General features: G+C 33.8%; 1 protein-coding gene and 1 long non-coding RNA gene across 51 annotated transcripts in view; one reads left to right on the forward strand and one right to left on the reverse strand.

Annotated features, from left to right (window-relative positions):
* The window catches only part of ANK2 (ankyrin 2), a 336,881-nt gene that overhangs the window by 198,698 nt on the left and 124,334 nt on the right, over nt 1-13,849 (forward strand). For 36 of the 50 annotated variants that reach the window (XM_072810346.1, XM_072810351.1, XM_072810352.1 and 33 more), the window contains exons 6-9: nt 2,539-2,724; nt 3,163-3,186; nt 6,266-6,364; nt 7,569-7,667. In XM_072810346.1, the coding sequence (XP_072666447.1) occupies nt 2,539-2,724; nt 3,163-3,186; nt 6,266-6,364; nt 7,569-7,667 (408 nt within the window). The remainder of the gene's footprint in view (nt 1-2,538; nt 2,725-3,162; nt 3,187-6,265; nt 6,365-7,568; nt 7,668-13,849) is intronic. The other 14 variants (XM_072810341.1, XM_072810345.1, XM_072810350.1 and 11 more) reach the window with 1 other exon arrangement.
* LOC140623768 (uncharacterized) overlaps nt 2,379-13,849 on the reverse strand; it is a 50,565-nt gene continuing 39,094 nt past the window's right edge. Inside the window, exon 2 of the long non-coding RNA XR_012023306.1 lies at nt 2,379-2,776. This is a non-coding gene — a long non-coding RNA (uncharacterized lncRNA). The remainder of the gene's footprint in view (nt 2,777-13,849) is intronic.

A 13,849-nucleotide genomic window follows, 5' to 3' on the forward strand; every position in this document is an offset into this window, starting at 1 on the left:
TCTTTAGTCTCCTCCTTTTTCTGAGTGTTACCAAAATTGAAGGCTAAAAACTTTTTAATTAGGTTCTGTACTGTCAGCAAATGCCTTGTCTTTAAGATAAAACGAAGTTTGCACTCATTTTATGTAAACTATCACAGTGTTGCAGTGGATCATCAAATATATATATTATAAGGAGCCTATTCTTTCCTCCATAACAGAGTGCTTAATTTGTGCCAAAGTTCTAAATTTAGGCTACTATTTTTCTTTTTCTTTTTTTTTAAATTTTTATTTATTTATGATAGTCACAGAGAGAGAGAGAGAGAGAGGCAGAGACGCAGGCAGAGGGAGAAGCAGTCTCCATGCACCGGGAGCCCGACGTGGGATTCGATCCCGGGTCTCCAGGATCGAGCCCTGGGCCAAAGGCAGGCGCTAAACCGCTGCGCCACCCTAGGCTTCTATTTTTCGCTTTTACAGCCCTACGTGGTTTACTCTTCCATTCTACTCAGTAATGTGTTTATTTAAAATTCAATTCTTATTAAAAGAAATTCAAGTCTTTTGTGCAATAGGAAATCATTTTCCCTCAAAAATCTAAAGTTTTAAAGGATCATCGCTGAAAACAAATTGAGTGGTTAGATTAGGGTAAATTGCTGTTGTCCCTAAAATGTAATCGTTAATGTACGATCCTATTACCCTCTTCTCTTCTGTGAATGGAACCTTCTAACTGAGACTTGTTTTCAAGCTTTTATGGAGTAAGAGAGGTTTTAATATAAATAGAGCCTAGGAGATATCTATTTTTGTATTTATTTGCCACTTTTCCATTAACTGAATGCTTATTTCTAGAGAGAAAACATAGCTTCTAATTTTTCTAGCATGGTATCTATCTACTCTTAAAACTCTTCTGACTTTGATGATCTGTGCTGTTGGTTTTTTTAAGTTGTTTCCCAAGTTTAAAATTAAAAATCTGTTTTTTTCATTACCTAGCACATGTAATTTTGTATCTAAATGATCTAAGTTATATAAATTCTAACTAAGTGCAAAATTAATGAATTAGCCTTATCTACCAAAAGGTGTTAGATTACATTATGTCCTAAATTTGCCAAATTAATTGGTAATAGACCATCCCATTGATAGTTATTATTGTTCTCCTGTAAACAATACAGAGATATTTAGTAACAGGGTTATTTAGCAACTCAGTTAATTACATAATTTATTTCCTTGTCTTGGCTACCATGTCTTTGATTTTCAGTCAGGCTTGATTTCCATTATTTCTACCCTTCCCACCTTTTCCTTTCTGTAAGATGGTATTACTTAAGGCTGGTTCTAATTTTTATTTTCCCATTCTAAACATTTAAGCACATCTTATGTATAGTATGCTTTGTTAAGGAATGCAGATGTTTTACCAAAGAAGAGCAGAAACTAAGGAAACAATCTGATGGAGCCAGTCCATAGTATGGCAATTGACAGATTATCAGTTGCTTTCATCTTTTTTTAAATTAGTTTCAGAGGTAGATTTTAGTGATTCATTAGTTGCATATAATACTCAATGCTCATTACACCATGTGCCCTCCTTAATGCCCATCACCCAGTTACCCCTTCCCCCACTCACCTCCCCTCCAGCAACCCTTAGTTTGTTTCCTAGAGTTCAGCTTCTCTCATGATTTGCCTCCCTCTTTGTTTACATCCTATTTTATTTTTCTTTCCCTTCCCCTACATTCATCTGTTTTGTTTCTTAAATTCCACATATGAGTGAAATCATATGGTATTTGTCTTTCTCTGACTGACTTATTTCACTTAGCATAATACCCTCTAGTTCCATCTGTATTCTTGCAGATGGCAAGATTTCTTTCTTTTTGGTGGCTGATGCATATATCCCACCTTTTCTTTATTCATTAATCTATCAATGGACACAAAGTATGGAGCTCTTTCCATACTTTGGCTATTTGGACATTGCTGCCATAAACATTAGGGTGCCTGTTCCCTATTTGTATCCTTTGGATAAATACCTTGTAGTACAATTGCTGGGTCATAGGATGGCTCTATTTTTCTTTTTGAGGAACTTCCATACTATTTTCCAGAGAGGCTACACCAGTTTGCATTCTCACCGATAGTGTAAGATGGTTTGCCTTTTTCTGCATCCTCACCAACATCTGTTGTTTTCCTGAGTGGTTAATTTTATTTATTTTTTTAAAGATTTTATTTTTTATTTTACTTATTTTTTAAAGATTTATTTATGTATTTATTCATGATAGACATAGAGAGATAGGGAGGCAGAGACACAGGCAGAGGGAGAAGCAGGCTCCATGCAGGGAGCCCAATGTGGACTCGATCCTGGAACCCCGGGATCACACCCTGAGCCGAAGACAGACGCTCAACCACTGAACCACCCAGGCATCCCTGAGTTGTTAATTTTAGCCATGCTTTAATCTTCACAGTAATACTTAATCCTTTTGCTTTCTTCTCTGTCTTAATTATTGTTTTAAAATTAGGGACATTGTTTAGAGTTGAATCCCATGCTTCCCAAAGTCAATGGAAGATTTTTTTCTTCTTCTATTTTGCTAGGATGGCTTCACGCCACTAGCTGTGGCACTTCAGCAAGGACACAACCAGGCAGTGGCCATCCTCTTAGAGAATGATACCAAAGGGAAAGTGAGGCTGCCAGCTCTGCATATTGCAGCTCGGAAAGATGACACCAAATCTGCTGCACTCCTGCTTCAGAACGATCACAATGCTGACGTACAATCCAAGGTAAAAGCTGAACACATTTGTGGAAGGGAACTCTTCGGCTGCCAGGTTCCTCCTGGGGAATGAGAAAGAAGTAGGCCATGGTGATAATGCAAAATTACTTCCGGTCATCAAAAGAGCTAAATTACTTTCAGAGGTATTTCAAAAAGAAGGGGACTGTCTATTGGGTATAGTAACAAAAAATTTAAAGATACTTTTCTTTTAAGGATGAGGTTCAGCTTTCTAGAAATCTGCTTATTTATTCTATTTGTATTAAAAAATAATAGAAACAAAATTAGAAAGATAAAATAGAATTATATAGTGTTATGAATGTCTTTTCTCGGTAGAATGTATTTTGGCATGTTGAAACGGTGTATCCAATTGCAGTAGGCAGGTTGACGGTTTCCTTAATTTTGCACTGTGTAATATCTTCCCTCTTTTTCTCACACCACACTGCTTCAGATGATGGTGAATAGGACAACTGAGGTACAGTATTATGGTTATACCAAAATATATCTTGTTTTTATTGATTTTACTTTTTTACCCAATTAGAATAAATGCTCACTAATTCATACTAATGATTGGAATTTTCGTGAGTAGGAAATTAGTTTAAAAACTTTTCCCATAATTAAGGCAAATGAATTATTCAAAAAATTTAATGTAACATGTATTGGAAGCTATTTTTATCAGGGAAACTATGTAAATAGCTTATTAGAATAGAACATGAAATGAAACTCTTCCTTACTCTGTATTTTCTGAGAGAGCTTTACTATTAACTGTTTGCCAATATGAAATATGATCTTCTCTTAATGAGATTTCTCAGGTTAGAGATTAGCAAAGTGAAATTTAAGGAGATATCTTTCCCAGTGTTTTATCCTTTCATCTTGCAGTTGCCCTTTTCTTCCGTACTTTTAAAACCACATTGTATATAATCAATAGTGATATTGAGCATATCATAATCAAAGCATTTGCTTTTATCTTGCTAAGTCTTAACAATACCTGACATAAAATCATCTATTTTCTGCATACCAAAGTAAATCACATTGATCACTAGGAATATTCAGTTCAGAAATCTATCAGTATTCTGCGTGTGGTTTTGTGTGTGTGTGTGTGTGAGCGTTTAGCGGACTCCTCCACCATTGCTACAGAGAGGCACTTACACGAACATTGTTGCAAGTGTATTGTAAAATTTAACCTGTAGTCAAAGACAAGTGACTCTGTAGGTTGATTTTCACTTTGTTAAGAAGACTCTTTAGACTAACATCTGGTGATCACTGAGTTGTGGAGCTAGAGAGGTTTTGAGCATTCATTTAGTATTTACTGAGAGTAGTGTATTTATAAAACTAATATCTTGTTTATTAATAAATTTACCTATTGAGATGTGAATATACTTGAATTAGTCATATTATTTCTTCTGTTTTATATCTGTGAATGGAACTTAGGACATAGATTTTAAAAAAGGCCCAATTGCTTGATGAAATTGCTCAATACTGGAACCATAAAGTTTATATCTTAACTACTGATTTTAATACTTGTAACTTATAGGTGATTTTTGGTGATTTTTTAAGAGATATTTTTAAACAAACTATAGAAATTATCCCTGAAAGCACTGGGTGTTATACTATATGTTGGCAAATTGAACTTAAATAAAAACAAATGTAAAAAAAAAATAAAGATACTGTTCTGGGGAAAAAAAGATCTTTTTAAAGCAATTTTGGCTCTAAAACAATGTGTTGAAAACAGTTTGGGAAGGCTTTACTGAGTTAGAAATATTTCTTTAAGGACAATAGAATAACAAAGAGGAGAACCTTTCCATTGATAGCCCTGTAGAAAAGTAAACTGAGCTTTCTACCTTCAAGAGAGGCAAGGGTTCCCCTGAGGGACTTATAGAAGGTTTGTGTTGGTTGTTCTGAGAGTCATAGTCTGAGGCATCATCATGGATGGTTGACGAAGCTGTGTCACACAATAAATTGGTTTATTTTTGCAAATGAGAATAATAGTTTGAAAATGATTCACCGGCAATCACTGTTTTTTTCTGAAATTAACTTACAATTTAAATGATGGACGTACACTCAGGATATGTCTGTATGACAGGAAACATCAATATAAAAATGAAAAATTTCGTCAATTGTTTCCTAAAATACAAAAATTTGACATTTTATAAAAATAACAGCCAGGTTGTAACCTGATTTTTCCCTCCATTTTGACATGAATATTTGGCATCTTGTAGATGCAAAAATATCTTTACCACAAGAGTGGGATTTGGATTGATGGTTACTATTCTTATTTTGTGTCTTGTTTCTCTATAGTCAGAAATTATTTGTAGCTAATTTGGATGATAGCACAGAGGGATTTCTATGTAAGATACCTGAATGCTTATTTAGGCCATTTAAAAACATAGTCACCAAAAACTATTTATCAAGTGAATAGTAAAATAATGGTTGTGATTTAGATAATATTTCTTAAAAACAGTATTATAGAAATCAAAGTTCATTTCAAATAAAAGTGAATGATACAAAATAACTTCAAAACTGCAGGATATCATATCCAATTTTGTAAGAACAGACTTTATTGTTCCTATCATCTTTCATTGAGTAAAGAGAATTATGAAATTATGGAGAGCAGGGATAATACATTTTTCATACTTTAAAAAGAAAAGTTAATGTACTTCTCTTGTGAAAATGGCAAAAATTTCTAACTAAATTTCATCAGAAAAAGAAATGAAAGGAAATATACTTTTCTTCCATGAAGGTTTTCAGACTCATTTTTTAAACATTCTGAGAGTAAACAGTTCTCTAATGCCTATGTAATTGATTTAACCTGCATATTTTATTTTATAACAATCTTATTGATAAAATTTGTTTTAACTAACATTCAAAATTATGTTCAGCTGAATTTTTTTCTTTATGTTATATTTACATTGATGCCAGGTGTATTGTTTAATCTTTGTTTTTTAACTTTTTTTTTTCATTATTAACAACATAGTCTCACTAAACACAGTTAAAGAAGACAGAAATATGACAGTGTAAATGATGCGGAATGAACAGTATATCCTCTATAAGAGTTCCTCACAACATTTTCATAGTTCCAAAAACACAGTGCCAACCTATGCTGGCTTTGGGGGGATTTATTTTTTTGTTTGTTTGTTTTTATTAAAATCCTCAAATAAAACAAAACAGTTTTTGAGCCTTTCTCTGGAGAAAAAATTTGTATTCTTAATTATGTTAATCCTATGGCTGAAACCTTGTGTTGTTAAACGTATTCTATTTCTCTCTAAAGCTAAACCAGCTCATGAAACATCGTTTTGTATAAACAATAAATCTTGTAAACAGATAAATCATTTAGCTAATTAGAAATAATGTTGCCAAGAAATGTATTTATTTACCTGCTTATCTAGTTATTTACTACCTCATAGCACTAAAGTTTAAAGAGCCTTATTAAGGCATTTATTATCATAATTGTATTGCTCACATATTAGGTCATGTGATTTTCTTCACTAATCCAGGGACTGCAGCATATGGAAGTGAAATGCTTTACTGACTGTCATTTTCTCTGCTTTCCGTAGAGTGGTTTTACCCCTTTGCACATTGCTGCCCACTATGGAAATGTCAACGTAGCAACTCTTCTTCTAAACCGGGGAGCTGCTGTGGACTTTACAGCTAGGGTATGGATTAAAATAGTTTCTCATTTTAAATAGCAGTGAATGGACATTTTACTAAAGTAAAAATGAACAATAGTAAAGGTTTGCTTCTTTTTCCTTGTCTGGATCTATGTTGGATATATTCGATTTTTCATTTTTTTCTTTGAATCACATGAAGTCATAATGCCTCGATAAATGAAAAATAAGCATGAGTAAATCCACACGCAAACAAATCACTTGCGGTAGTTAAGGACAATATTAATTCTGACATCAGTGTGAGTAGTTATATTTAAAGATCACTCCATGAATCATAAATGAGCAGCTTCGAGTCAATAAATAAACTGTTAGAACATTAGATATCAAATGTTTAAGTACATTTCTATACTGTTTTAATGATTATGGGGCACACGATGTGACAGAAAAATGTTTTTAATGAATTCAGAATTCGTATAAAGTGTCTTACCAAAATACATTACAAGACATCATGTTGCATTGTATGTTTAATGATACGCATCACTGGAAAGAATTCACTTACATGATAATTACAAAGCTCAACGTAATTAAAATGAATCAATAAATGCAATATTTGAATATTTGCAAAATTATGATACAGAGTCAGGTAATATTCTTGCCATAATGATGATATAAGATAGCCAATAAAATAAATAACCGTAATTCATATATATGGTGTTTTGTCCTGAGAAGCCTTCTGTATTGAAACTATGTTGAGTTGTTTTCAAGTTGTTTTTCATACTGAATTATTCTGAAGAAGGTGTTTTTAAGAATCATTTTCTAATGGTTATTGAATATGTATATTTGTATTCTATTTTAAAGCACAGATAGAATCTTTCAGTACATGGATACTGTAGAAAGAGAGATAGACTTTGGACTACTGGCTCTGTCCTAAGTAGAATCTGAAATATTTATTATGCAAAAGTGCTCCCTTTGTCTCTTGACAATGTGTACAATGTAATGTATGCATTCAATACATATGTCGTAGTTACGGACTAACTTAGTTATGCAGTTTCATTCCATTTTTCATTCTCTAACTATAGTGCTTTGTGGTTTATGTGCTTTTCTGTCCCATAAAAATCAAAGACATTGAAACTTTAGTAACCTTGAATCAAATTACTGTGGGTCACAGCCTTCTTCATGCCCTCCAATGCAGTCTCTAGCATCATGCCCTGTCATACCCAACATGCTCTTGTTTGGTCTTTCCATGGTGTAGAATGGAATCACTCCTCTGCATGTGGCTTCCAAAAGGGGAAACACAAACATGGTGAAGCTCTTACTGGATCGTGGTGGTCAGATCGATGCCAAAACTAGGGTGAGTGTCTCTGTTCTTTCAATTTCCTACCAATTTTGCTTTTTTGTATTCTTTACGCAGGCACCTTAAAATACCAATCCCTAAATATAAGCAATGTGTTTTCAAGGAAATTGCTTTCCTGGATTCAATTTAAATCTCATGCAATATTTAAAGGTTTCTCCTTGTAAAGTGGAATTAATATTTGCTTATCAGTGCTGGGGGAATGGGACGCTAGCCCCTCAATGAGACAGTTTTTCAAGTCCTTGTTTATTTTGAGGGACAAAGACCAAAGACTGAACTGAAGCATCTCTGATTACTAGCTATAAATTTCAAAAACCCAAACTTGTAAGCATATATTGTGCTATAAGGGTGTGGCTTTTACATAAATATGTTAAAATACATGTTGACAGTCTTTTGCTTCTAACTTTCCAATTTTTAAATCATTTTCTTAAGACATTATGCTATACTGACTTGAGGAGGAGATCTGCTATATGCTAATGGAGCAAAGGCATCTGGTTATTACGTTGCAAATTTGCTCATTCCAGTTTGGTAAGAGGCAGTGCCCTTCATTCATTTCAAATTTTTAAAGTCAAATATAAATCTGAGTTTTATCTCCTCCCAACAAATAGATAATAAAATAGGCAGGAAAATATAATTGTTCGAAGTGCACCCTCTGAAGGCAGACTACTTGATTTCAAATTTACTTCTGCTACTTACTAGCCATATGATATTGGCAGTTTCTTATTACCTTCTCTGAACTTAGTCTAATATCGGTACCCATCTCATATGGTTATAAGAGAATTAACTCTTAGCTATTATTATTTATCTTTGTAAAATAGGATGGATCAATTACTTATCTACTCATAATTTTTTTATTATGTTACTGAAATTATATGTAGTTACTTCCTTAAACATTTAATCAGTACTTCAACTCTAGTTCTCTGGAGTAGCCTTGATTAATCATAGACTTCCGCGAAACATTTTGAATTATATGATGTGAGAAGTCTGTAAAAGATAGCAGATAAGATTTGTCCCTTGTGATATTTTATCTTCACTTTGTTTAATCCTGGGACTTTATACTCTCATAGTCGAAGGACTAAGGATCAAATCTAATTCCTCTGCAAGTCTTGAGGCTAGAAAATGTTTTTATTTAATAAGCTTTATCATCTTTGAGTTTTAAGGGACTACACCAGTCCCAGACTATAAATTCTGGGTTTTTAAAAAGATTTTATTTATTTATGAGAGAGAGAGAGAGAGAGAAGTATACACATGCACACAAGCATGAGGAGGGGTGGAGGAGGAGAGGAAGAAGGAGAGAATCTCAAGCACACTCTCCACTGGGCACCAAGCTCATCTCTAGGCTGGATCCTACAACCCTGAGATTATGACTGTAGCCAAATCAAGAGTCAGACAGAGCCATCCAGGCTCCCCCATAAAATCTGATTTTTAATGACCTCAGAAAATGTTGCTTTCTTAATCCCATTTCTCTACGACATTTGGTCCAGAGTATCTATGTCATATTATCATGTGGGAGTTCTGGAGTGGTTTGCTTTGTCTGTCAAGATCTTTGTTGTACTGTCTACTGTCTTTTCATAAGAGTTTTACCTGATTTCTACCCTTTGCTTTGTTGACATGCCTTTTCCCTTGCTGTGCTGTAGGTATGCAGAAGTTGGAACAATTGCACACACACTGCATGCTTTGCTCACTTGTTTTTCATGTTTAAAGGAAAGAGTTTGTGTGCCTGCTCCTTTAAGTATATTACAAACATTATGTCTCCCTTTACACTTACATCTCTGTTTCTATTGATACTCTCTAATAATTGAGAGTATCAATGGAAAGAAAGCACTTAGTAAATCAACAGAATTTTATCTTAGCCAGTGTCTTAAGATTCACATTATTCTTATTAATATTTTTCTGGAGTATTCATTCATTTTTGAAGCAATTGATTTTGTTTTTATTGATCATTGCAATATTTCCTTAGTTATTCAAAATATTTCCTGGCCTACATACATTTGCATATGTAATTTAAGTCTAAGTCCAAATAGGCAGTGCGTTTTCATAAAAAGAATACTAAGATATGGAGAAATGGACTCATGCTAGTTCTGGCATTAAATAATTGTCCTTGAGCAAGTTGATCAAATGTAAGCCTTGGTTCCTTCTGTGAAGGGAATATTTGGACTGTATTTCATCCAGAGAAGCCTTTAGATATACAAATAAATTGAATTTCATTCAAGAATTTATAAAGCAAAAATAGATTTTATAATTGTGTATATTGTGTGGACATTCTCTTCATTTACTCCTTAAATGTAAGTTAAAGTCCTTCCTCACCTCTAAGGAACAGGATTTTAAAAGCAGTTCAATTCTTTTAATTCTGGCTGTAACTAAAACACCTGTATCTTTTTTTTTTTTTTTTTTTTACCAAAAACAAAATCAGGTAATACTGAAATCAAGGACTGTGGTCTGGAATTGGGAGGCTAGTTCTGGAAGTGTAATATTTTATTATTAAAGCAAAGGAATCTGATTAGCCTTTTCTTTTGCCTTTGAAAATATATTTTAAAAAAGAAAAAATTTACATGTACTTTTGACTATCTTTTTAGGTAGTACAATAAAGCTTCTATATAAGGAAATAAAAATAGTTTTCTTTAATTTTTTTATCATAGAGGTCTCAGTTTTCCCTCCAATCATGTTAGCCATAAACATTCTGAATCTAGTATATTCTATCAAGAAGTTTCCACTTGATCTTCTTATTATATTTCTCATTTATACGATTTTCATTTTCTGGAGAAAAGCAAGATATGTAAAGGCTTAGGGATAATTAAAAAATAATCTTAACCACTTTTTCCCCACTTTCACCAGCACTTTGTCAATCATTGAGACATTTTACCTCTCATTGACATTCTCACTATTGACGAGGATCTAGTGTGAAACTAAGATGCTATTACCAGAGCTCTGCTTTTCTGCTTTTCTGGTATTTGAAAAACCTCATTTTAATGTTAAAAAAGAAACTTCATAGCTAGTTAAAAATGATATTATTAATTCAGGTTTTATTAAAAGCATTATTCTTTTTTATTTTTAAACTTATATATTATTTAAATGTGGCGATACTCCACATAAGATCGAAATATTGAAATACATGTTGCAATGCAAACAGTAAAAGTTTACAAAAATATTAAAATATAATGAACAAAAAACTATATATCATGAAAAAGGGATCACAATAATTAAGCAACAATAGTGGGTACCAATTGTCATATACATATGATGTTGTAGGCACCCTGCTACGTACTCTACAAATATCATCTTATTTCCTCTTCCTAACAATTTATGAAGTATGTATTATCTGCTTGTAGAGGAAATATGGAGGTCTTCATTTGAGAAATGAGACTACCAAGGGGAAAAATGATTTTCAGAGGAATTATGTAACTTGACCTACCACACAAAGGGTTGTAATTAGAAGAGCCCATGTTAATACACGGACTTCAGGATACATCTACAATCTAAGCAGGAGGGAGGAAGGAAAAAGATAAAGAAATAGTTGTACAAAGCTAATGCTGTGGATTACCAGCTGGAAAAGTGGTGTCCCTGTACTGTTGATTGATCTAATCTTTTAAGGATTATCAACATCATAGTGTGATATGAACTGATTCTAGTGAAGGGAAAAAAAAAAGAACACAAGAAAAGGGACTCTGGGCAGTAGAGGGGAAGTAACCTTCAAATAGAGTCTTAAAAATTTAAGTTAAAGATAGAGAACAGATCATTGCCCCTAAGAGTTAATAAAAAATTAAGTAAAAAAGTCCTTGAATACAAAACCTTGGTAAGATTTTTTTTGTGACAAAAATGAGATACTAATAAAAATATCTAAGATCTATTCAGATGGAGCATGCTGGGAAAGTTGAATTTGATATAAGGGCAGATAAATTGCATCAGGTTTTTTTTTTTTTTTTGCATCAGGTTTAGATCAATGTAATCTTTATTACTCTTTGATGTTCTTATGGATTTATTAAGGGTTCTCCATATTTTCCTGTTGTGTTCAGAGAGTATTTGAAGGTTTCCACATAATTACACAATGAGTATTTCATGTATTCCATAGAAAACAATACCTTTCCTAAAAATAATTTAAGGCAGAGTCCCCTCATCTTTCAAACAAGGTCGTAAGTTAAATGGGATAAGAAAAATTACCCCATTATGTTTATTGTGAAACTGAGCATCAGAAAGCATCATCCATGGTAGCCTGCCTGAGACTCACACTTGAGTCCCTGATTCCAGAGCCCAAATGCAGAACCGTTGCCTATAATGCCTTTATTCATGATGTTGGATTTCTTCAAACTCTAGTTCCCCATGAAGCCCCCACCAAGAATATGATTGAGAAATCAAGCTATAGCTAATAGTTATATAACTTAAATAGCAACCAGTGCTCTATACTTCCACCACAAGGTATGTTATCAAGATATAAAAGCATAATTATCCTAATCACTTTGTCTGCACGGTTTCTTTTTTTAGGCTCCTCTCTGGCAAACTTTAAAATAACTCGGTATCTCAACTACAGTAGTTAAATCCTTTTAAAAAAATTTTCTGGAAATGCAGTCTTTTCATGCTAATTCCTACATATTCAAAATTGCAAGGTCTATTTTGGATGTTCAGTATCTTAATACTAGTTGAGTAGATTTAACAAAGCAAAGTATCATTATAACTCAAGGGTCTAACTGAAGACAGAGAGCAGGCTTGCATTTGATAATTTGAATATAGATTATTAAAGGCTCTATTTCTAACACTATAGGTGGACTGTAGGGAAGGCACAAGAGGAAGTACAGTGTTCCTGGAGCTAGCAATAGCAGGACTCATTACCAACCCCAGGCCAAGGTGAGAAGTAGGGTACCAGCACTTCCAAGGAGAGGATTTTGGCTGCAGCATACCCTTTGGTAAAGACACATAGCCTAAGGACTAAGGACATCCTTTACAGAGTGGCTCCCATGTCTTGCTGCATTTCCTGTACCCAACCAGAAGCCAGAGAGCAATGTAGCCCACTTATACAATCCAAAGAGCTTTTCCTGTCAGACATGGAGCAGAGTAGAGAAAGCCAGAGCATGGATCTTTGAGGCTAAGGGAAGAAGATATCTAGCATAGAAATCCCAGAATGTTGGGACAGGAAGAGTATTGTAACCCAGATACTTATATTTCTTAAGAGGAAAGCATAACCCACATAGATGGTCCTGGAAACAGAGACACAAAAGATAGGCTATTAGATAGAGTTCTGGATATAAATCAGAAGCTTTTGAAGTCCTCTTAACTGCTCACCATTCATCTTTTTCTCTGACTGCTACCTACCTTCTCAACATATTTCCCTATGACAGTTTTTTTTTGTCTTAAACTTGAAATCTTTAGCTAATTTATATACTCAGGATTTCATTTTCTCTCTCACTTCTTACCCAATGTTACATTTTTGTCTGATTTTACCCACCTACTCTGCTTTCTGGCCATGTCATCTTAATGAGAAATAAGTCCAAAAGACAGAGGGAATTTGAGGATTGCTCTGGAATCAGAAACTACCTGCAAAGTATAAAGGTCAGAAAGTTTTATAAAAACTGTAACATATAGTTGTGTCATAATTTTGTTTGACACACCGTTTTAATGTTATTATTGTTAATAACAAATTTAATCTCTGAGAAATACTTACGTAGTTTGTAAAATGTTGAGAAATATGTGTGGAAACCTTTGGAAGAACATGAAAAGAATTTCCATGAGCAACAGGGAGCATTTTAGGAGGATTTCTGAAAATAGTGACAATTCAAGAGATCAAAGATGGACATGTTATATTAAGAAGAACTGGGGGACATGTTATATTAAAAAGAACTGGGGGGGGGGTGGTAAAAGTTGTATTAGGACATCCAAAATGAAAATAGCTTGACAGTATAATCTCGGGGTTGTGGTTCCAAGCAAGTAGTACTTTCAAGTTCAACAGCTGCAATTAACTGCTTTTCCATCTTCCTGAAAATTAAGACACTGGACCAGCAATGTGTTTTTTTACATTGAACCTCCACATGTGAGATCTCTCTCACCCTTGCCCTCTCTGTTTCATCCCTATCATTCTTTTTCTCTCCCCTGCTCTCTGTCAGGATCTCTCACTGTCTTACTTTCTCTCTCACTCTTCTCCTCTATCAAGTAACGAGGAGCAATTGTATTACTGATCTACTGAGTCAGTAGGA

Source organism: Canis lupus, chromosome 33, assembly GCF_048164855.1.
Source record: "Canis lupus baileyi chromosome 33, mCanLup2.hap1, whole genome shotgun sequence".
NCBI classification, from domain to species: Eukaryota; Metazoa; Chordata; class Mammalia; order Carnivora; family Canidae; genus Canis; species Canis lupus.